Source organism: Epinephelus moara, chromosome 23 (genome assembly GCF_006386435.1).
Source record: "Epinephelus moara isolate mb chromosome 23, YSFRI_EMoa_1.0, whole genome shotgun sequence".
Classification (NCBI taxonomy): Eukaryota; Metazoa; Chordata; class Actinopteri; order Perciformes; family Serranidae; genus Epinephelus; species Epinephelus moara.
The window spans coordinates 11,699,684-11,723,519 of record NC_065528.1 but is presented as its reverse complement, the minus strand read 5'-3'; the positions used below and the strand labels follow the sequence as shown (position 1 = coordinate 11,723,519).

The 23,836-nt window shown below is 40.8% G+C and overlaps 1 protein-coding gene across 2 annotated transcripts; it reads left to right on the top strand.

The window, feature by feature from the left end:
* The first annotated feature begins 16,004 nt into the window (after positions 1-16,004).
* sapcd1 (suppressor APC domain containing 1) lies at positions 16,005-22,095 on the top strand. 2 transcript variants are annotated; one of them, XM_050036496.1, is made up of 5 exons: positions 16,005-16,144; positions 16,590-16,741; positions 21,235-21,402; positions 21,509-21,664; positions 21,892-22,095. In XM_050036496.1, exons 2-5 carry the CDS (start codon positions 16,643-16,645, stop codon positions 21,979-21,981), a joined length of 513 nt encoding a protein of 170 aa, XP_049892453.1. In that variant the 5' UTR covers positions 16,005-16,144; positions 16,590-16,642; the 3' UTR covers positions 21,982-22,095. The 2 variants fall into 2 exon arrangements, with proteins under 2 accessions (XP_049892453.1, XP_049892452.1); XM_050036495.1 differs by lacking the exon at positions 16,005-16,144 and having other exon boundaries at positions 16,500-16,741.
* The last annotated feature ends 1,741 nt before the right edge of the window (positions 22,096-23,836 follow it).

The following is a 23,836-nucleotide window of genomic DNA, read 5'->3' as shown; positions in this document are numbered from 1 at the left end:
TGGGAGTTTCATAAAAACCCATAAATCTCAATGATAGACTTCATTTTTGAATGATAAGGGAGGAGGTTTGAGCCTTAAATTTGACTTTTTATAAAACAAGACCCAATTAATATGTCCACAAGCCCACCAAATTAAACAAAATATGTTGTTTGAACAGCAAGAACTGATCTCACGCACCATCACCAGGATGACATAATTTGTCTGTGCTTTCCGCAAGCATTACAAACCACAGTTAGAAAAATAAATGAGTTTTCATGATGTGTCAAGGCTATGATTTAGGTGTGGTTATGTTCCAGCCCAGTCGCCAGAATAAAATGATGGCATTCATACAACCATGGATATTTTACATAAGTAACATAGGAGATGGTCGATAAGAGTGACACCAACCGTAGGCGAGATGACTCCCAAGCAGCAGTCCACTGTTGGAGACCAACAAAAGCATACATTTTTTAACAGCAGGGCATTTCCAGCCATAATTGTAGCAACAAAAGTGGGTATGTCCAAGCATATATATATATATATATATATATATATATATATATATTTTTTAACAACAGGTCAGGACAATTTCGGTCTCAATCGTAGACAAAAAAGGTGTGTTTTTTTAACGAGAATTTGGGATAGTTCCCGCTGTGATTGTAGCATCAAATGCAGGTGTTTTTGAAGGAGAGTTCAGGACATGTCCAGGCGTGTTTGTAGCAACCAAACCGAGTATTTTAAGCCACAACGTGATGTTTTCCTAACCCTAACCAAGTGGTTTTTGGGCCTTAACTTATCCACATATTAACCCCACAACATAATGTCACAACATAAAATTGAAAAGAAAAGAAATGTAAAGTTTCAACATATCTGCTACATATGAAACGTACAATCCAGTTTGCATAGAACGTACAATGCTAACATTAATTCTGGCAACTGGGTTGTAGGTTTAGGCACAAATCTGACTTGGTTAGGTTCAGGGAACTATCGTGGTTTAGGTTAAAATTACTTAGGGGAGCTTTGTTGTCATGGTGACAATATCAAACAGCTGTTGAAGGTTAGGGAATCATTATGGTGGTGCTTTAAAAAACAAAGACAACACTAACTGTTGGGTCTCCTGTGTTGAAGTCGAGTGTTTTGTTGACCCATCCATCAACCTGTCGCTCTATAACAACATCACCCTACTTCTTGTAACAATCACTGCATATTTTTCAGATAGTCCAAATCCCATCAATTACCAAAAACATAAAAGCAAACCAAAAAGTAAACACGAATTGTTGACAAGTGGAAAAAATGGTGCAATTGCTACTAACTATAAAGATATTGAAAAATATTGATTCTGTAGTGATGTCACACGGTCAGTTAGGACATATCCTTCAGCACTTGCCCCATGTTAATTTCTCCACCGAAACAGTGTAAGTCTTAACTGTGCATCCCCAAAAAAGTTTGGCTCTTTTCATACATCTCACACTGGCTAGGAGCAAACAAAAGATGATTCTGGACATCTTCAGTCGATGTCCTCTGAAAGCACTATAAACTAAGATGAAGAGTAAAGAATATGCATATTTCCCTTAACCATCTGTCACATATGAGATCATGATATGACTAAGATGACACCAAAAAAAAGTGTGTAATAACTTCCCACCTGGAAAGGACACATGTAGAAGCGTCGCACAGACTTTAAGGGGTGTTTTTTTGGCATCTTATCGCAAGAAATGCGACCAGTGTGCTCTTTGGGATACCCATTTTGGCAAAGCCTACTGAGCCATGTACCTCCCAAGTATAACAAAACTACATAAAATGCACATAACTTGCAAGTCATTTACTGCCATAACTTCACCGAACATTCCTGGAGCTGTCATTGGCAGAGAGGTCCATCTGGTTTTGCATTTGTTGGCTTCGACTATCACTTGGTCGATGTGGCCTTTTAAAGAGTTTATTTAATGTTTCATCAGTAAAGTAATGTCTGAAGAAATATGGCAAGGCAGTAACTGGGTCACGATGAGATCTGCTTCTGTTGGTTCTTTGGTTTGGTTGGTCCTTTCTTCTTCCTGGGTTTCTTCAGCACTAGCCTATGCAGCCTATAGTTTCTTGCTAAGTGGAAAGTAAAGCCCTGATACAGGGACACAATTGTTGTCCTCTGCATGTGACTAAATGCACCTTTATGGTGCACACAAAAGGCATCTTTGGGAGGCAACTATTTTGGTCACAAAACAGGACGCATGCAGTGCTGCTGGGGTGTAGAAAAGACGTCCCTCTAGTGCTCTTCATTGTGAGGATCCAACTACTTGTGTTGAAAAAGTCTGAGGCACCCAAGAGGGTAATTAAAAAAAAGCCATTAATATCTCAAGGCAGTTAAAGACATGCCTATGTGTCTCTGTACTCGCCCAGATGAGGGCCTCAGCAGCTGAAATGTGTAGGCATGTTTTAACTGCTAAATAGCCATGATATATTAAAGGCTTTTCAGACAAGTATCCTTTTGGGTGCCTCAGATTTCTTTAACAATTCTTAATTATTTTGATGCTCAGCAAAGACGAAAACACACACACACCCCTTCTCCCACCCTAATAATTTGCATACAGTCCCTAAATTAAAACAAAAAGGATGTGGTGATAGGTGCTGGATGATCTGCTCCTCCACCGCCCATCATATCCTCTGCACAAACTCTCATTGTTTTCCTACATGCTGAGTTATTTTAGGTCTTTCCCATCGTGATACATAATAGTCAATAAGGGTTGTGCCCCACTTCCCTAATTCCCTACTAATCTGTGTGTCAAGTGGTCTTTATACATTGTCATATTTAAAGATTCATCAGGAGACAATTAGGCCTCAGCGGCATGATCCCTCACTGTTTTGTCAGCTCTCTGACCTGTATTTACAGTCAGATTAGTGTTCGACATGAAATACCTAATCCTCTTCTCGTTGTCTGACAGGCTGTGTGTGTTTTAGTGTGTGTCGTTTCCCCCTCCCATCCTTAATCCTGCGCTGTATGCTACAGTTGGTTACAGTCATTAAACCCATTGTCTTCCCTCCACGGTCAGTGCTCTTTGAATACGTTAGCTTGTTTGTAAAACAACAGTCACACAGAATGTGACTCGGGTCAGAAGACCATGTGCCCGGGGACTGTCATGATGGGTCTTGTGCTAGGCGTAAAAAAAAAAAAAATCAATATAAATGTCATTCAGATTCCCTGGGTCGTAAAACAAACAAAGGACACAACAGAGAAGCCATTAAGAGGCTGATCATGCATGTGTCCTGCAACTGCAGGCATTGTTTTACATTTGTGTGTAGTTTGAGTGTTAGTCAGCTGGAAATGATCCGTAACGTCACAGTTTCTGGAGGACATTTAGCAGATAAGACAGAGAATGACACAAATATAGCTTAACAAAGACTTATCAAATGATGCTGCTCAAACAGCAAGTTGAATAATTGCTATCATGTGATCCTGCAAAGAAAAGTTTCTGAAAAATCAACTAAAAAGACTAATTAAAGTTCCACTGTGTAGGATTAAGGGGCATCTATTGAGAGATATGGCATGTAGTAGTCATAATTGCATTCAATTATGGCATTTCACTAAAGTCATTCATTTGACAAATTATGAATGGATTTATTGATTGACTGATAACTATGTTAGTATGTCAGTATGTCAGTAGCCCAGAGGGGACGAACCAAACACTGGCTTTAGACAGGGGCCATTTGTGGTTTGGCATTGCCCACAGTAGTTCTCCTTCACGCTTGGCCAGGCCACCAGGAAAGCAACACAGCTTTGCAGCAAATTGTTCCAGTGGCCATTCGCGTATTCCAGCAAAAAAAAAATCCCATTGCAAAAGAGACGTCTGTAAAACTGTTGACAGGACAGCTCAAACTGCAAACAAGGTCAATTATGACTCTTTCTATTCTGAGTTTTCAGTCATGGAGGTTTTACATTTGTAAGACTTCCCTCAAGCCGAGAAAAGCGATTAGAAACCTGTGACGTCACCACAATTTGAAGTCTATGATCCAAGCAGGAACTCGTGGGCGGGTCCAGCGGGACAAACACTACTGCTTATGTTAAGTGGGCCGCATATAGCGGAAGTAACATTTTTGGCGTATGTGCCAGGCAATAAACTCTATTGGAATGAAAAGATGTCATCTTAGCATCAGGTATCTAGTTACTATTACACAGGAGAATTTCAGCTCTACAACCTCGTTGCTAGAATCCACTTAATCCTCCCCACTGGATCATTAAAGGTAGATGTAATCAATATGAAGTCACTTTATAACCAGATACCCTGAATTAAACACCTTAATCAGATTGTACTGTCAAAAGGAATAGCTTGACACTTGCATCTGGTTAGATTAGCTTAGCATTAAGACTGAGGAGAGGGACAGCTAGCCTGGCTCTCTCCAAAGGTTGCCAAAGGTTGCCAATAAACACTTGATATTTAATTTGTATATTCCAGAAAAAAAACAACCAATTGTGGTTTTATCACTGCATAACCTTCTGAAGTCGTCACATATCACCGCTTTGTCAGTGACTTTCACTCCTACATATTACACACTAGGAACCTTTGGGATCTGCTGTTGATGTTTCAGGACAGGACATCGACAAAAGCACATGGCTAGGATTAGGAAAGAAAGACACAAGGCAACAAATGCTGGCACGTCAGCAAAAGTAGGTGGATAGGGCTAGAAAAAAACATCGTGGTTTGGCTCTATATTCATTCGAACACCAGCTTCATGCATGAAAGTCCAGGGTTTGTTGAACCGGCATCGTCCATTTGTGTATCATCCTGCCACGACAGGTGGCGCCTGGGCAGCATATCATACCATCATGAAAGGTAGCTTTTCACATTGGTGTCTGACACCAAAATCACTTACAAAGCAGTGGTATTTGATGACTTTGGAATAAGAGGGGAAACATGTATAGAGACAAACCCACCATGGCGATGGTTATCTGAATGGTGCTGCAACACGACACTGCAGTGAACAAATATGAGGCAAAAGTAGTAATAATACACTTTATAATCCATTATACATGAAGATGTCATTCACTTTATAATTAACAAGATGTAGGCTAATCCTTACCCTTACCCTAAACTTAACCACTTCTTTTTTACCCTGATACTTCATAGCTAGCTAGTCGCTAACTTAACATTTTCATCGGGCCTCTGTTTCCAGACCAAGGAGTGAAGGGGGCTGATCATGGACTGATGTATAGGTATGGTGGGTGAGTCATGTAGCTAGTCGATGTGTCTTGTAGCTGCTCCAGCTTGCAGCTACACCTACTTGATTATATGCAGGTTATGTTAAGCTAAGCTATCCAGCTTCTGGCTTTAGCGTCAGAATTGGTGCACAAACATAACAGTGACTTCTTCCCATCTAACAATCAGCAAGAAAGTGATTATTTCCCATACTGTGGAGCATACCTTCAAGGCTGTTATTGACTGAACAGTGTATTGTCATGGCTTCATCTCAAATACATTTTCCGTCTTTTGGATCAGTCAATACGAGACAAAAGCGTGGGACAATATAAGTTCTACTATGAGTGAAATATGGCTTTGGTTAATGTGTTGGCACAGTACAACTTCTACAAACCATGGTAGTGTTTTCATCTTTGACAGAATAGGCTGCTTGGTTTCACTCCGGATGAGGAAGAGGTTTCAGAAAGCTGCAGGTCAAAGGGCACTGCCTAAACCAGAACCTTGAAACTGAGAGTCTGGTGCTGAAGATGCCCTTTAGTGAAATACCAAGAGGAAGTACAGTGTGTGCCATATGGCTGTCGTGAGCAGGAAGTCTGTGTGGTGAAGGGGAAGCTGAGATGGAGAGAACAGGATGAAAAACAGAGGAGAGGAAGTTGTTGGTTCACAGGTGCAGTGCGGGGGTTTCCACATCCTCTGCCTTTCAGCTGCCGAGGCAGATACCGAGAAGAGGCTCACCGCAGACAGGAGACTGTTTACGTCAAACATAATTTACTGACACACCACAACAAATAACACACAAGGAAAAGAAGAGACACCTTAAGCAGAGACATGGTGTGGAAAATCGCAAAATGTCAGAGAATTATAGCAAGATAGCAACAGAATTAAAGCAAGTAAAACAGAAAGAAAGGAACCAGTGTCAGCTCATCATTCAGCCAAGCTTCAGAGCTGTCGGCTAACTGGTGATTGAAGAGATGAACGGCCTCACATTCACTGATTTACTTCTACATGCTGAGAACATCACTTATCACCTCTAAGCAGCTCATACATACACGCTGACACACATATGCACATATACATGCAAACAGAGTAGATAGTGATCTGACTCAAAACAGGCTGTGCAACGCTGTATTAAAGGATGCCTGTAGGTTAAAACAGAGCAGACGCTATGTTATCTGCAGGTGTATGGAAAACTGACTGATCAGCAAGTGTGGATCAACAGCATTTAAAGGGGAAGTACAGCCATTTTCAAAATTCATACGTTACGCTATGACATCGCAAGTTTCAGAATTACTTCCCTAGTTTCTGGCTTTGAAAGAGAGTAGCTCATGTCTACAAATTTTGATTGAGCTTTCCTTGGCCATGGAAATTATATATTGAAATTCTTAATTTCAGTGGTGTTGGCCTTTAAAAGAATACTTGACCCACAAAATGAGCACCCTGTGTTGCCTTGAATTTGTGAAGAAGACTTTGTTTTTCTTGCATGCCTCTGGTGAACGAAGAATCCCAAAATGGAGAAAATTCTGTCTTAGGCCCTGATCACACAAAAGGTGTTTAAGCAGCTGGAGGTGCCTTTTTGGAATTCCTTTAAATGAGAATAAGCTTTTTGTTCACGGTTTTTGCGTTGCGATGTGCCTTGTGTCTCTGTACTCGCATTTTTGCCGGAGCACTCTGAACTCCTCTAGTTGAAAAAACTTTTTTCGTCATCTTTTTTCCCATTGGATACCCAGAGCTATACGGCCCGTTGATAGACAGCAGATTATCAAACTGCCCCCAAGTCATCCTAAAATATGCCTGGAAACGGCCATCATGGAGGCGAAGCTCCTGGACCAACTGGTGGTACTCCCCATGACCCACCCTCTTTTCTAGGGTCTCATGTACCCACACAGATCTCTGTTTCCCTGTGCCCAACAAACTATTTGCTGACAGCCTCTCAGCCTCAGCTAGAGCTACAGCAAGTAGAGACACCCCTAAGTGTTTTTTTTTTACTAGTGGCATTCAATTTAAAGAAAGGTAGTGCAGTGCACCTCGCATTTTACAACCTGCAAAACACTTTCTGTGTGACTAGGGCCTTAGGCAAATATTACTATTTAAAACACATCTGCACATGTAGCACCTCTGGATGAGTGAGTACATTTGAACACTGCTTGTGCATTTTATGGAGATGCTACTCATTCATGCATGAGACTGTGTTTAACAGGAAGCTTGTAGTTTAAATGCATGTATTTGGGAAGTACTGAGCATATGACTGGATAAATGAGACTTGGATTTTACCGTACAAGTTGTGTGAGAGTTGTGAGAATTTAATTCTGCTTTTGTTAAACTTGGCCTCCATTTACTTTAATTCACCAAGAATTTTCTCAGTTTTTGATTCGTTGTTCACCACTGAGGCATGTGACAAAAACTAAATCTTCTTCACAAATTCAACATAGCACAGGGTGAGCAACTGATATACAAACAATCATTGTGTGAGTGAAGTGGTCCTTTAAATGACTATATTTAAAGGTGTAGCAGAACTACACACTGAAATACAGTCACTGTAATGCCATTTAAGCAGTGGCTGTTTGACCTAGTTATTGTTTGACCTGCATAAACAAATCGATATTTACAGGGACATAAAATACTGACCAGGGAGTAACTTATTGTCGAGCCTGGGACACACTGCAACTTTTTTATATCTCCAAGTGCAAGCAATCTGTGGGTTGTGAACTAAATTTGGAACTTTGTACTTTGCGATGGGGGTGGGGGGTGCTTCACAGAGGAAGAAAAAAAGCAGTGAACCCAAAAATGAAGTCACACACATGGTACATATACTCCATAAGTGGGAGGAGTTTCCATGGGAGTATTCGCCCAGCTGTGGAGGCCACAGGTGGGGTAGTGGGGGAGGGGGGAGGAGTTAGCTGTACTCTGATTTTGTGTGTGTGTGTGTGTGTGCGTTAGTGTGTGATGTGTGTGTGCTTTCTCTGTCAGGGTCTGCAGAAATTTGGGGTGCAGGGAGAGCGAGGCAGGCAGCTCGCTGGCAGCTGGATATTGTCAGGGGTTCACCAGGGGAGCTTGGATGTCAGGGTGAACGGGTTTAAGATGAAATGTGTCCACGGAGACCCTGACTCACTGTGTTTGTTTTGGGGGGAGGGGTGCCAGTGTAACATACAGATTGGGGTCTCAGATTTATTTTCTTTGAGCAGTGGTGGCCGGCGAGTGTGTGCCCCCCCCCCCATGCATTTATCCGTAAAATGTAAAGCACGTCTTGTTCTGCTACAGAGCGGCCTGTGCTTTGAGGTGATAACACCGTGCTCTTTGAAATATTGTTTTTGCAGAGCATGTTTGTGGGCGTGGGGAGAGGAGGGAGGGGAAAGGGGTGAAAGGCGGGGCGAGGCGGCTGTAAATCGATCCTTTGTTTTCGAGCTTGCATATGTGTCTGAGTAGGGCTTGTTTTGGTCCTGCTGAGGTGACTTTGAGACTAGTTCAATGTCAACACTAGAGAGAAAGTCAAAGGCAGAGGACAAAGGAATGTCTGAAAAATTAAAACATGGTGTAAAAGTTAAGCAAAACTCACACAACATCCCACAAATGCTGCTTTAAAATGAAACTTGTCTTCCCCTATTAGCTTATTTTCAGTGCAACATAATGCGAGCTACTACAGTAATGATACTAATAATCTAAACTCTGAAAAACACACTGGATCTCCAGGAGGTTCGTGTCCCGCATCTGTTTCTGCTCCATGCAGCTGAGGTGAAAAGGTGGTGTGCTTCAGCTGATGTGTTTTCGCCCTTATCTACATCTGGGGAACATCTGGTTTGCATCTGGCCACGGCCTCGTAGTATAGGGCTGTTCATGAGCGTGACAATATGTGTGTTTGTGAGAGAACCAGGAGGAGAGGGCACGGATTATTTATCTGTGAGTGTGGATGTTTGTGTGCGCATGCATTACTGGCTGGATGAGAGGATGAATGAAGGGGTGAGAGAAGTTTGTATGAGTTCGCCTGCAACCAATAATGTGTCGTCGTCAAACACCAGAATGCTGATCAGAAATCTTGGCATATGCAGTTTAACTTTTCTGATATCTGATATTTCATGGAATCTGTTCAACACCTGTGGCTGTCAGAAAACAACTGTACATGCATGACTTAGCAGTCAGCCTGATCTGTTTGACATTTCTGGGTGGAAGCCTCTTTAGTCTGGTTTTGCTGGTGGAAAGATTCCACTGTGGATGACATGCTTTACGAAAGTCGATGATTAAAGTGCATTAGGCATCATTAAAAACTTAAGTACCAGTGTGATCATGGAGATACCAGGTTTTCACCCAACGACAGCAATATATCTTTTGCCAAATTTCCGTTAATAAGCGAGAAGACTTGATCAGAGACCTCCAGATGATGAGACTCTCTCTTTGGGGGGTTGGCTGATATTTGGAGTCCCTGTGTTTGGGGCCCATGGCGTTAATGCTAACAGGGCCAGCTGGACTTAGGTACACTTTCAAAGTTATGCAGCAGCATGCTTCATCTGACTGCATGAAACCATCATGGGGAGCGAAGGTAGAAAGTTAGAGGATAGTAGAAAAATGAATTGGAGGAAGATAAGGGAAACGATATAAACGTGTCTTATTGATAAAAATCCGTTCTCGCATTTTTACAAGTTTGGTTAACTTTCCATAATGATGTCACAGTGATGTTATCAGTCTTCAGAGACATGACAATAGATTTTTTTTTTTTTTTTCAGAAAGCCTACATCACATTTTATGTGGGGTTTCTAAGCAACTCATTCTCACCCCAACCTCGTCACATATTGACGCTTGGTCGTAGACTGTCCATGTGGACATATGACATCCAACTTACCCTGGGTGTGTCTGTTGTTGACGTTCTGGGATGTTGTACTTCAGCCTGTTACATGTGTTGTGTCTTTTTAAAATACACCTCCGTTTTAACAGGAAATGTACAGTTTGCATACAGTCTCTTTCAAAGTAAACATCCGTACAACAATGCAAATTGACGTTAACTATCACATGCATGTGGTTGCGTTTAGCTAACGCGCATATGGCTGGACTTAGCTAACAAACGCATGTGGTTGGGTTTAGCTAACACATGCATGTGGTTGCATTTAGCTAAAAACACATGGGGTTTGGTTTAGGCAACAAAAGTACGTGGTTAGGTTTAGCTAACACACGCATGTGGTTGCATTTAGCTATCACATGCATGTGGTTGCGTTTAGCTAACACACGCATGTGGTTGCGTCTAGCTAACACACGCATACGGTTGGGTTTAGCTAACACATGCATACGGTTGGGTTAAGCTAACAAACACGCATGTGGTTGCGTTTAGCTAACACGCGCATATGGTTGGGTATAGCTTACACACGCATTGCATTTAGCTAACACACGCATGTAGTTGCGTTTAGCTAATACATGCATGTGGTTGCGTTTAGCTAATACACACATGTGTTTGGGTTTAGCTAACACACGCATGTGGGTGCGTTTAGGAAACAAAAGCACGTGGTTGGGTTAAGAATCAAATAACAGGGTTTGGCTCTAGATTCATACCGGAAGCGAACACCGACCTCTTGGGTGGTTTTTAGGTCCACCCCTCCTACCACCCACCCTACTCAGACTTTTCGCCCTCTTACCTTTCGTTGCTGTCCAGCCACATTTCCCCCTAACGCTGTCAGGAACTGTTAAACACTGATGGCGCCTGACGGCATACCATGCAGATGGGAAAGGACGGCTTTTTTCGTTGGTGTCTGACACTCAAGTCACTGGCCAAGTGCCGGTATTTGACAAAGTTGCACTTGAACTTGCCGCCCACAGACTACAACCACCGGCCACCTAAAACATAGGCTGTGAACCTTCGTGTGAGGAAATAACTCTCAATAGCAGCTGTACACATCATTAAAAAAGGGAAACTGGAGGACTGACAGGACAGATTCAGACGCAAGATAACCAGTGAGCACAATGACAGTTGCCCAGGAGTTGCTGTCCACAGGGTGTGTGCAAGAAAGGAACATGCAAAATCGGATCGAAAAGTAAATCTATGAGGTCTCAGTTCAGTGTGTTTGAACTTTTGCCATCTCTTTTTGAGATTTTTGGACACTGTATTTTACATTTTAAAGAATCTTGCTTGGTGTAACTTTTAAAACGTCTAATGATTTACCATTTCAACGATCTTACATCTGCAATAAGATTTGTTTTTCCTCACTCCATTGCTTAGATTTCTCCGGACAAGAGGACAAGTGTCAGTCTGTTATGAGGCCCCTTTGAGAGGCCAGAGAGATGCAGTTCTTTCGCTCCTGATTGAAATGAGTGTGTAAAGGGGGGTTACATATCTGGATTAGATTCCTTGGAGTTATGATCTGGAACAGTGAGCCTCAAGCGGCCGGTGCTGCCGTGGGCTGGAGAGGCGAAAGGGAGTGCCCGGCTTCTATAGCCTGAAATGATGTCTCAGTTCTTCCTGGGTGAGCCTCTTTAATTCTGTCTCACAGCACTGAATGGAGACCTGCACTCTTAACCTACTTCTTATGTATGTGGCCGTGTATGTGTATAATACTCCAGTTGCTTGTGTGTGTGTAAACGTGTCATTCTAAGTGGTTTTCAAACTGTGCATGAAACCAGTAGTGACAGCAAGAGAACAAATATGTGTGTGTGAAATCCTGTGTGTGTATGAGGAGTGAGACAGGAAGCAACAAGGGGCCCACTCTCAGCCGCAAAGTAGTAGTAGTGACTAAAAAGAGTCTGTACAGGGATAAAATAGGTTACTGCAGTGTGTGTATATCAAACTGAAGAGAGTGCACCATAACAACTACCACTGTGAATACATGTGTGAAATGCTGCATATATAAATATATTTACACAATTAGAACAACAATGTGAACTTCCCCCTCGGGGGCCCTACAGTGGAAACTCATGATCTGTGTTAACGACAAAAAAGCTGCTTAGTTTGTACTTTAAGGTGGCCCCTGTAAGTTCCTGTGCACCAGTCATTTTGTTGTTTGTTCTCTCTTTACCTCCAGAAAAGCATTTTAAGTGGCTGCAATCAGCGATAAGTAAGGAATAATGGTAGAAAGCTCATCATTTGTTGGTGTTCATGATATCATGAGCTCATGTAGAGCTTTAAGCCTCGAGAATCATGAGTCTCATGATGTAACACAGGGTCATGGGTTTCCTGCAGGCTCCATCTCAGAGGTGCTGGAACACAGAGCTGCTTAATCCCATGTTTTGATCCCACTGCCTTGTGGGTGATTGGCCTCAAGCTTGTGACCCAATGAGAAAATATTACAGAAATATTTCTTTTTTTTTATACATGGTAAACCCATCGCATGTACCGTATAAGTGTTTTATGTAAAAGATATTGTTTGAGATGACTGAGAAGTTATTTTTCAGTGGACTGCAGGCAGTAGAAAACATAGGTTGAAAATAGTTGGCATACTTTTGGAGAAGTCTCAGTGCGCTGCAGCGTTATCGTGTTGCGCCATCTGGTGTTGTGATAAAGCTACAGCTTCATGATTCAATGTGAAAATCATAAGAGCCACAAAATGTCAGCTCTGAATATGATCCTCAGCTCCAGGAGGTGGTGTGCTCTGATAGCTCCCTCTGCTGGTGATTAAACAGGACTGCAGCTTTAAAGTCAGAGGCACAGTGAGTGTCCACTAGGTTTTAGTGGCTCGTTCATAAAATCACCATCATATATGTTTTTTTTTGGGGGGGGGTTGCCTGTACAGAAGTGTGTTAAATCAGTGGGTGGGCTCTATGGGATGCCCCAGGTGGACAGCGTCAAACAGGGAGGTTCGTTAAGACAGTGGTTCTCTAATTTAATTTAATTTAATTTAAAAAACTGTCATGGAGAACCTGTTTGTCACTGTTTACGCATGGGAATTATAAATTTGTGACTACTCACATTATCTTACATTATTTCCCAGTTCAATTAATATGTTATTGGTGCTTTGATGTAATTTAAAAAAAGTTTAAAAATAATTCTTTAGTCATTTTTTAAAAAATATTCTATGAGTGATAGTTGGTTGTCAATTGTTAGTTTATATTAGTGAATAAAAACAAGCATTTATATCGTGATAAGAGTGATAACACACCTTATAGAGGCTGCTAGTCTGCACAGATATAAATACAGGTGTGCCTTTAGGTTTTATCTCGCCATTTGGTGCGCCTTGGGCACACAAAGTTTGAAAACCACTGTGTTAAGATATCTGTTGTCAGGAGAAGTAGACTCGGCCTCGCCCTCTAAATAATCAGAACACTGTCTCTGCTGTATGTAAAGGCTCTCAGCAGTGAGGTTAGGGCTTATAAGAGTTCTCTTCTAATTTAGCCACTGTTTACAGCAGGAACGCCCTCTTAGAGGAGTCGGTTTTAATAGTTTTAACTTTAGTCCCTAGTATGAGTCAATTCTAAAAACTACGGATCCTTCATTTCCCCTAATTCAACTTGATATTGTCTCCTTGTTATAACCTCTCTGCGTGTTAAACACCCTCATCTTTCAAACTAGTAAATTAATTTAGACTTTTAAAATCTGCGTGCTGTACCTTTAATTCCAAATTAACTGTTTTTAACATATCACCACCTCTTGAGTAAAAGCAATACATTGTGAAACCTTAGATTAAATCAGATCTGATCATTCATCCACACAACTGACAACACACACCAATAATACAAACACCTTCCCCTGATGAGAGAAGAACTGAAACTTGAAACTGAAATTTACTTCAAAGAGAATGACAACAGAGAGGTATCACCACCTCTGTTGTGGTATGCATGTAAAGCTGTATTGAGGGGTAAAATTATTGCCCACAGCAACTCAGTAATTTGCAGACTCATCTTAAAGAATTACAGAGGGCGCAGGAGAATGCATCGGACCATAGTGAGAAGTCTTGAATCAAAAATTGCAAAAGAGAAAAACATGCATTCCTGAAAGACTGATATCAGGCTGCAGGCAAATCTATAAAGTTGTGAGTGTATAAACTGAAAAGACAGGACTGTCTACAAAATAAGAAATCTTTTGATACTTAATGTACTTCTTGCTGATAATACTCTTTTATATACTGTGTATATTATGTATTCTGAGGTAGGTTTTTGAATTAGGGACTAGGGCTGGAGCCTATCCCAGCTGACACTGGGCAAGAGGCAGGGTACACCCTGGACAGGTCACCAGACTATCACAGGGCTGACACATAGAGACAGACAACCATTCACACTCACATTCACACCTACGCGCAATTTAGAGTCACCAATTAACCTGCATGTCTTTGGACTGTGGGAGGAAGCTGGAGTACCCCAAGAAAACCTACGATGACACAGGGAGAACATGCAAACTCCACACAGAAGGGCTCCCTCACACCAAGCTCTGAACCCTCTGGAACCCTCTTCTTGTGGGGCGACAATGCTAACCACTGCACCAACATGCCGCCTATTATTGCACTTTAATTCAAGTAAAGGATGTGAGCACCTTTTCCATTAATGGACCAACTGTGATCATATTTGCCACTGCTGAAGGGTACCTTCAGTGTTTTCCAACCTGGACCCTATTTTCTTATATTTTTGTGTTTCTAAATGACTCACAGGAACAACAATTTCTGAAACTGGTCCAGTATTAAGGAAGAGGGCTGCAGCTGGCAGCTGCAAAACAGATTGTAATGTTACCATTTGGAGGAACATACAATGTCAATGTACATCCAATAAAAGTGCTTGTTTTTGCCACTGACAGGCTCAGATGATTATTGTAAGTTTCTGACAACTTATGGAAAAGATCCCTACAGAGACAGACCTTTTTGTTAAGGAGTAAGATCCTTTTTGTTTAACCAGAAGTGGCTCCAAAATCGTCATTGCAAATTCCACCAGACTCCATTTAAATAAACAGCAATTTTATTGTCATAAGACACACTCCAATTCAATGTTGACAGAAACCAAATGAAACAAAATAAAACCATCTTGGCTTGTCTTTCCACTGCTCCAACAATCACCAACTCTGGTATGATTGAAATAAACCCTTAACTCACGCAGTTAGATGTGAAAATATGCTGGCTCTATGTACACTAAAATGACCATTTATTTAAATGGAGTTTGGTGGACTTGGCGATGGCAATTTTGGGGCTGTTTGTGGTTAAACAAAAAGGATCTTATTCTTTTAACAAAAGGTCTAACTCTGTAGGAATCATTTCTACAATGTTGTCAAACACTTATAATAAGAATCTGAGCCTGTCAGTGGCAAAAACAAGCACTTTTAGTGGATGTAGATTGATGGTGCACAAATGCCCCGAGTGGGTACATTGCACTCGGTTTCGCCTCTGTTGGCTGCAGCCCTCTTGCTCAATATTGGACCAATTCCAAATATTATTGTTCCTATTAGTCACTTAGACACAAAAACATGGGAAAATAAGATCCAGGTTGAAAAAACAATCTTACCCTTTAATTTCTATTTCAGTTATTTTGCCCAAGAAAAAAAATAGGCTGAATCTTCATATTCTTCCCTCATAAATCAGTGCACTAAAATCTTTCCAACAGAGTAACTGAGGATGTGAACCCATCCACTTGGTCTAACGGCCAGTTTGGCCTGAGGCAGTAATAAAAAAACATGTGCCACTGATTTTCTGTGCTGGCACTGACCAGCCGAACAGCTGAGCACTGATAGTAATGACGTTAATGTCAATGCAGCGGTGCTGAAATCCATGAGCGCCCCACCCCTCTATCCCACAAGCAAAAACAGTGCGTGGCTGCTCTGTTTGTTTGTCTTAACTGCTATACTCTGTTGCTAAAATGTCCACTTGCATGCATTTGTCTCGTCCCCAGGTTATGTCACATTCCTGGGAACGTGTCGGGACAGAGTGCTCACCTGAAACTTGGCAGGGAGCAATCACGCGCGCGCTCTTTTCATTCAGCAGAGGAATGTCATGTTTCCACCTCAGCTGCAGGATGACATGATTCCTTAACATTCTGCCAATCCCCTGAGCTGAGGAGCACCTTCAGAGCCTCTGTTTTGTCTCCTATCTGTCTTGGTAAGCTGAGATTTTGAGTGAACAGCAGTAGTTTTGGACACACAAGCTGGGAAATGTCTGATCACACCTGTATCCTGCTCTCATATCTCACACCCACAGCTCCCATTTCACACTTCCTGCCTCTCTCTGTTGTATTTTCTCTTGCATTTGATCCTGTGCTGCCAGTTTCACCTTTTTTCCACCCCATCTCTCTCACTCTGTGTCACTATATGTCGATGAACCAGTCATGGCAGTGACATGTGGAATTTTTCATTACCTCGCCCCAGGGGCACCATGCTGCCTCTGCCTGTGTATCCTACTGCTTTTTTTTTTCCAACCCTGCCTTCCCTCTCTCTCTCTCTCTCTCACACACACACACACACACTCACACACACACTCATTCTCTCTGTGGCATTATTCTGAGTCAGCCCGTGGCGAGGTCTGTGGTTTGTTGTTTGTCATGCAGCCAGCTGTATGGGGCAGTCGTAGTAGTAGCCGTCAGTGACTGATCTCTTCTCCATGGCCTGTCGTCCCCCCGGCTCTGGCTCCTACACTGTGGTTATCATCCCGCTCAGGACCAGCCTCTACAGCCTGGACGCACTTCGCTTCTTCCTATGGGTGAGGAGGGGGTTGGTGTGTGTGTGTGTGTGTGTGCATGTGTGTTTTGAAAAAGGAACTGAGTCTAATCAGTTACATCTCACTGTGTCTTTGCTGTGTGTGAATGTAAGTGTGATTTCCTATCAGCTGCTGTGCGTATACTCACGTGTTTGAAGCACAATATTTTCTGGACAACAGGCAAAATGACTGTAGTTATACTCCACAGACTTGTTGTTATGTATGTTTAAAAGCTGGCTTTAAATTTTCAGTTGAAAGGATATGATTTATTACTCAAAGTTAAAAGCGTTCACCGCTTCTCGAGTGTGTGTAAGTGTCACCAGATTGGTACATTTGGCTGAGGCACATTCACATGACCTTTTCTTCTCTTCTGGAATGTGGAACAAATGATTTACGTGTCTATTTTTGGGAATTTTATAGCGGAGGGTGCACTATTTTGCAAAAATGTAATATTTCAGTTTGAGGGTTTCTTTATGTTTTGGCTCAGTTTAGACATATAGGCTGCACAGTACATACAGTACATGCAATACATATAATGTTGTGGTACTAGACTAAATCATATTGAGAGGTGTTTGTAATTTTTTGTCCTTCTCATTTACATACATGAGGGGGCAAAAAATTAGAAACACTTGTGGTTATTGTGCAGTCCAGTACACAACCATCACCAGTAACTATGATCTCAATTATACACATATAACTGAATTATAAACCTCTATAACTGTCAAAAAACTGAACATTAGAGACATCATAAAAATAGATTATGGATTGGATTGCATTAGACTGTGCAGGTGTACCTAATAAAGTGGCCACTGAGTGTATTTAGATATGTATTTCTAAAATAGAGTCTGTTTAATGACAGCATTTAAAGCAATTCTCAAATTCTTGACCAGCTGCACGATATCTGTACATTATGTTAATGTTCACACTAAGAGCACTGGCAAGTACACGTGTCTACGTATGGGAGACAATCAGGACCAGGCATCAGGGGGCAAAAAAGAAGGGGAAAATTATTTATTTTGCATTATGATAATGAAATTGAAATGCCAGTTGAAGTATCAAGAATTAAGTTGAAATATTGAAAACAGAATAGGTAAAAAATATCTAGACTTATAGAAATGCCAACAATAAAGTCAAAATATCGAGAATAAGGTCGAAATGTCATGAATTAAGTTTAACTTTCAGTATTAGTGCCAGGCATAAGAAGAGATAAGTCAGAGGAGGTTTTTTGTTTCTTTGTTTGTTTGTTTGTTTGTTTGTTTGTTTGTTTGTTTGTTTTTTTGCATATTCTCAAAATTTTGACTTATTTCTTACGATGCAATATTTAAAATAAAAAAAAAATCTTGATTCTCTAATTTGTTGTCCTTGAAGCTGGCCCCAACACTCTTCTGTATCTTTAAGCATTTGAAAGCTCTATATATAAAATGTATCATATTATTTTAATATATGGAAGGAGTGTCAACAGAAATGCATAATTGCAGTATGATGCCATGAGTAATGAAAAAACTGAAATAATTATTTCAAGTTCCAGCACCAATCCCCTTCAGAAAAAAAAAAAAAATTATTTATCACTTTAATTTTCTTAAATTTTGATTCATTATTTTGATTTTTTTATACTTTATTAATCCAGTCATGCTGTCAACTTATATTTACTTTGACTTTACTTAAATGTTATCAGATTTAAATATATTTGCTTTAAAAAGACTGGATTCGGCCTTTAAAACACTCAGTATGTGTACTTGTTTATAGGGACAACAGTTTATGTTACAAAACAAACATCAGGACAATAATTTTATTTCCTCTGCTGACTACAAAATTTTTGTCAAAATTTAATAACTTACATTTTGTGAAAGATAAAGAGTGGACAAAGAGCAATGACAAATATATTAGGGAGAGACATGGGGAAAAAAAATATTATGAAAATCAACAAGGTTTGCTAAATTAAACAACATTACAATGTCATTCATTTGATACTGCCATAATATATGTGTACATTTTTAATTGTGAATTGAAAAACAAAATTATATTGACGACTGAAGTGATCTTGTCTGACCAAACTGCAGCACTTACTGTGTATTTTTGAGACAGCTAAATTATTTGTGTGAACACGATATAAACATGCTTTCTTTTCATACTGGACATTTAACTTAAATGCTTAAATTGACTCTGTTTCCAGGCAGTTTTTTTCACCCTTGCTACGTGTCTGAGTGTTTTGGAGGTAGCATGGCTGCAGTCGTCCCAGTGACACATTCCCACGAGTCAAGTCTGCACCTCGCAACTTCCTGTTAAAGGCTCGATATAACCAGTTTCCCAGTAACTGTAAATCTATTATAATGAGAGGAGCTGTCAAACAGTAACTGACATTTCATATTGTTATTGTTATTATTATGGTAGATATACAGCTGTAAGGCCCTACCTAAAGCTGATTTTTTGGGGGGGGTATTTTGAAATTTGATTAATCAAACACAGCTAAAATTAAATATTCACTCGTGATACAACAGTGTCAAGAGTTTCTAATTTCCTCCACTGATTACATTTCAATTGACAAAGTGACTGCGACGTCCTGCTCTAACTAGAGGTGGATCGCCCACCATCATATATTATGATTCCCTGCTTGTTAGCTCTGTGTGAGGCCATTTAAAGTGCATGTTATCCAACAGCGAGTGGACAATGGGACTAAAGGCCTCCTGCTGCTCTGTAGATTGGCTCTGCTGATAGAAACAAAGCCTTGGGGCCTCTGGAAGACAACAGGCAGCGCTGTGCCCATCATGCTGCTTTACATCAGGCTGCAGGCCCGGTTTTTGGTGGTCAGGCTTGTTAGTCAGCCCCATGGTGCCGTCAAAATACACACCCTCAACTAACCAAACTGGTTCTGTCATCAAACTTAACATTTAGGATGGATTTTAAAGGGACAGTTCACCCCAAAATCAAAAATACATATTTTCCCTCTTACCTGTAGTGCTGTTTATCACTCTAGATTGTTTTGGTGTGAGTTGACAGGTGTTGGAGATATCGGCCATAGAGATGTCTGCCTTCTCTCTAATATAGATGGCACTCAGCTTGTGGTCCTCAAAGTGCCAAAAACACACATTTGAAAAACTCAACAGCAATGTCTCTTTCCAGAAATCATGACCTGGTTACTCAAGATAATCCACAGACCTTGTTGTGAGCAGTTTCATGTAGGAACTATTTTCTTTCTACTGAACTACACCCTCCAATGGTATCACTCCACAGAAGGAAGCATGCTTTTTAACTTGGTCGAACACCCAACTCGTCAAATACCAACACTTCGTCAGTGGCCCTTGGCATCAGATATGTACTGACGGCTGAGGAACACTTAGAGCAACTGCCATAGTATAAAGAGTGAAAGTCTGCATAGGGCAGGCAGGAGGGGAGGTGGATGGGTCAAACAAGCTCGGGACTTTCACCCGGGAGACCGCTGTTCATTTACTGTGGGAAACCAAAAGTCAGCTGAGTTATTTTAGTAACAACATAGTGTTCTAGCATGTGTAGCAAAGTATGCTAGTGACATGACACTGATGACTGCAATACTTTCATAAGTGTCTTATGTCATCTGCCACATGACAGAATAAGTTTCCTACAAGGTTGATGAGCATCAGAACCAGAAACAGTGACACATGGGAAGTATGTTTTTCTAAACCTGAACACGTGTTTTGTTGCCCACACCAAAGAAAGTAAACCTAAAATTGGAAGGGGTTTTGTACCTACTTTCTAAGTTTATTTAAAAAAAGAATATACACATTTAACTGTGCATTTCCTGTCAAAACAGAAGTTTATTTTGAAAAGACACAATGCATTTAACCAACATAAATTGTCACACCATCCCTAAGGATCATAAACTGATGCTTGAGGGGTACCTACAGTGTTACAGTTGGACAAGAAGGGCCACTGACCAAGTGTTGGTCAAGATGGGAGTGAGACTGTGTTGTGCATCCGCTCATGTACAAGACACTCATGATCATGACAGCACAAGCCGTTAACGTCAATAGCATCTTCCTTGGCTGAGTTGTAACATTAGCTAGCCCAGTGATGCTAGGTGAGCTAGCAGTAGATGCACACTTCCTTCTGCGCAATGATACAACTGGTGGATGTAGTTCGGTAGACAGAAAGTAGTTCCTACATGAAACTGTTCACAACAAGGTCTGTGGATTATATTGAGTGACCGGGTCATGATTTCAGGAAAGAGACATTGCTGTTGAGTTTCAAATGTATTGTTTGATACTTTGAGCCACAAGCTGAGTGCCATCCATAATACTGGAGAAAAGGCAAACAGTCCCTGTAAGTATTTGTGGGAACTTTTCTGCTTTATTGGAAAGGTAGACAGTGAAACTGAAGGGGGGTGACATGCAAAGGTCGGCTGCTTAACTTGACCCAGGGTGTGATAACATGGTCAGCATTTTGGGAAGCTCCAATTGTTCAGTTTAGGTTACGATTTAAAATTCACATAAACCTGATCGAGCTGTGTTCTCCCCCCTCAGGTTAAGCGTCTCAGGGAACTAGAGAAAGAGAAGGACGCTCTGTGCTCCGGTCTGGAGGTCCTGGAGAAGGCCCGTCTCTGGTACCTCCAGCGGCTGGAGGAGAACAGAGCGAGGCAGGAAAACATCGAAATCAAGACAGGGCTCAGCTGCCAGGAAGGTGCAGCAGAGGTACGAGGCAGGGGTGGCTATGGGGCCTCACTGATTTAACCAATCATAATTCAGTGTACTGTCACTTATGGAGTCTCTAAGCACCCACCTGTCTGTATGTGTGCAGGCTCAGTCTTGCCTCCTCAGGTCTCGCATTCAGCGGGTGAACGGCTCCCTGGGTTCCATGATGAGTGAACCCAATGTCACCAGCTGCAGCAACCCCTCTCTGCCTGACGCGGTGGCAGACAGCGACCTCCGGTGGCACAACACAGTACTGACTCAGGTAAGGAGAAGAGAAACTGAAGGTGAGGTAGAGGAAGGAGGAGGTAAATTGTACGTAGGCCTTGAAAGGCTTCAAACACATCTTTAAGGTCATGTTTTATGCTCATCTATTGTGACATAATTATTTTAAAGTGAGTGTTTTTCCCCTTTAATTTGCCTTTAGTAACAGAGGATGCTTTTTCCATAACTCTTGATTGATGATATGTCTGTATTCTTCTCCTCTGACAGGAGGTGTGTAACAAGAATCGTCAGATCTCCATATTAGAATGGGAAAAGGACGCGCTCCTCGAACAGCTCGATGAGCTGCAGGCCCACTGATGGCACACACACACATGAGCTGTAATGCAAATTGACCTTTGGGTAACACAGTTGCTAACTTTACACCACTTGTAAATATGTATTTAAGTGAATAAATTAAAGATGCATCATTAGCTTCTGTGTGCTCCTTTCAATATGAACCAGTTTTGCTGAAGCGTTGAATAACCCTGCTGTTATATACACCATGAAATAACTTCCCATTAACAGCACACACTGTGAACATAATAGGGATTTGCAGTTAATCTTACAATGATCCCAATAAGCCTTTTTTTCTCTTGATGTAACAATTACTGCAATTTTGGGATTCATTATATTATCATAAGGCTCAGACTATTAGCTTTTAAGTACACTTTGTACTCCTGTAGGTGACTGTATGAAAAAGGTGCAGTGGGTGGACAAAATAATAGAAATACTTCTCAGTACAGCACAATAGAGCTGCAATGATTTTAAATGCCAACTATTTAAATAATCGATCAAACGTTTCAAGCAAAAATATCAAACATTTACTGTTTCCAGCCTCTTAAATTCAAGAGTTGGCTGCTGATCTTTGTCATTTATGATAGTGAATAAGGAGTCTTTGGGTTTGGGGCTTTCTGGTTGGACAAAAGAAGCTTGTCACTTTTGGTTCTGGGAAATTGTGATGAGCATTTGTCACATTTTTTTTTTAAATTTTGCATTTTTAGACTAATCGATGAGTTGATTAATGGTGAAAACAATCAGCCAATTAGACAAGAATGAAAATAATCATTAGTTGCAACCCTACAGGACAATATGTCTGATGGTCGTCGGTCATTCCTGTTATGCAGCATCATTTCTGTCCCCATGGATTACTTCCTCATATTTTCTTAAAACATGTCAAATATTTATTGCAGATGGTTCAAATTACATTAAAAATACTTTTTGTTTTACTCTACTGGCATTTTTTGGTACATGTGCTCGAAATTACCACGTCCCTAGAGCAAAGTAATTAACACCCTACAAGAACTACAAGCCAAAATATCCCTTAATAGCTTCATAGGCTATACAGCTATATGACTACAAGAACTATACTCATTCATTATTACTATTATCATTGTGATTATTTAACTATTTTCATAATTCCCTGTGTATCCCTGAAGTCATTTCCTCTCTGCTAGTTTGTAGTTTCTTGACTTGCACACAAAAAACTACAATTCCATTGAGACCATTTTCAGGAAGAGACTCAACCATGTTTTTTTTGGAGGGAACTCAAACAAGCAAAATAGGGTGAGCATACACTATCACTCATTTTTCCCTAATGTTTCACATGTTGATCTGTATGTCACACTCTTGAAGTTTTACCCTGTCAGGCTGTATTATGAAGACAGTTGGTATGGAAAAAAAAATGTAAAAATTTATTTGATATATAATCAAAAAAATGTTGTGTTAAAATGTATGTGCTAGCTTTTTTAAAATACCTGATAGATCTGTAGACCAATACAAACCAGTCCTCCCATAAAGATTAGTATTTAAGTGCCTGAGACTGGCCAGTATGTTTTCCCTGCAGTTAAACATTACACTGCTCTTATATAATACAAACCCTGACCTAACCCTACAAAACATTGTTTTTCCAAAAGTTGTGGGGCCCAAATGCTGTGGCACAAGTACTGTACTTAAGAACAATTTTAAGCTGTTTAGGTATTTTCAGGTAAATAACATAACTCCACTACATTTTTTCCAACACTCGTGTTACTTTTGAAATTAAAAGTTCACATAAAAAACATGATCAGTACTTAAAATATGATCTTTTTCTGTAGATTAACTACACAAAAATTATTCAAAGCAGTTATGAAATTGTTTCGCCTTGACCAATTACAACATGAATGTACTGCTTGCA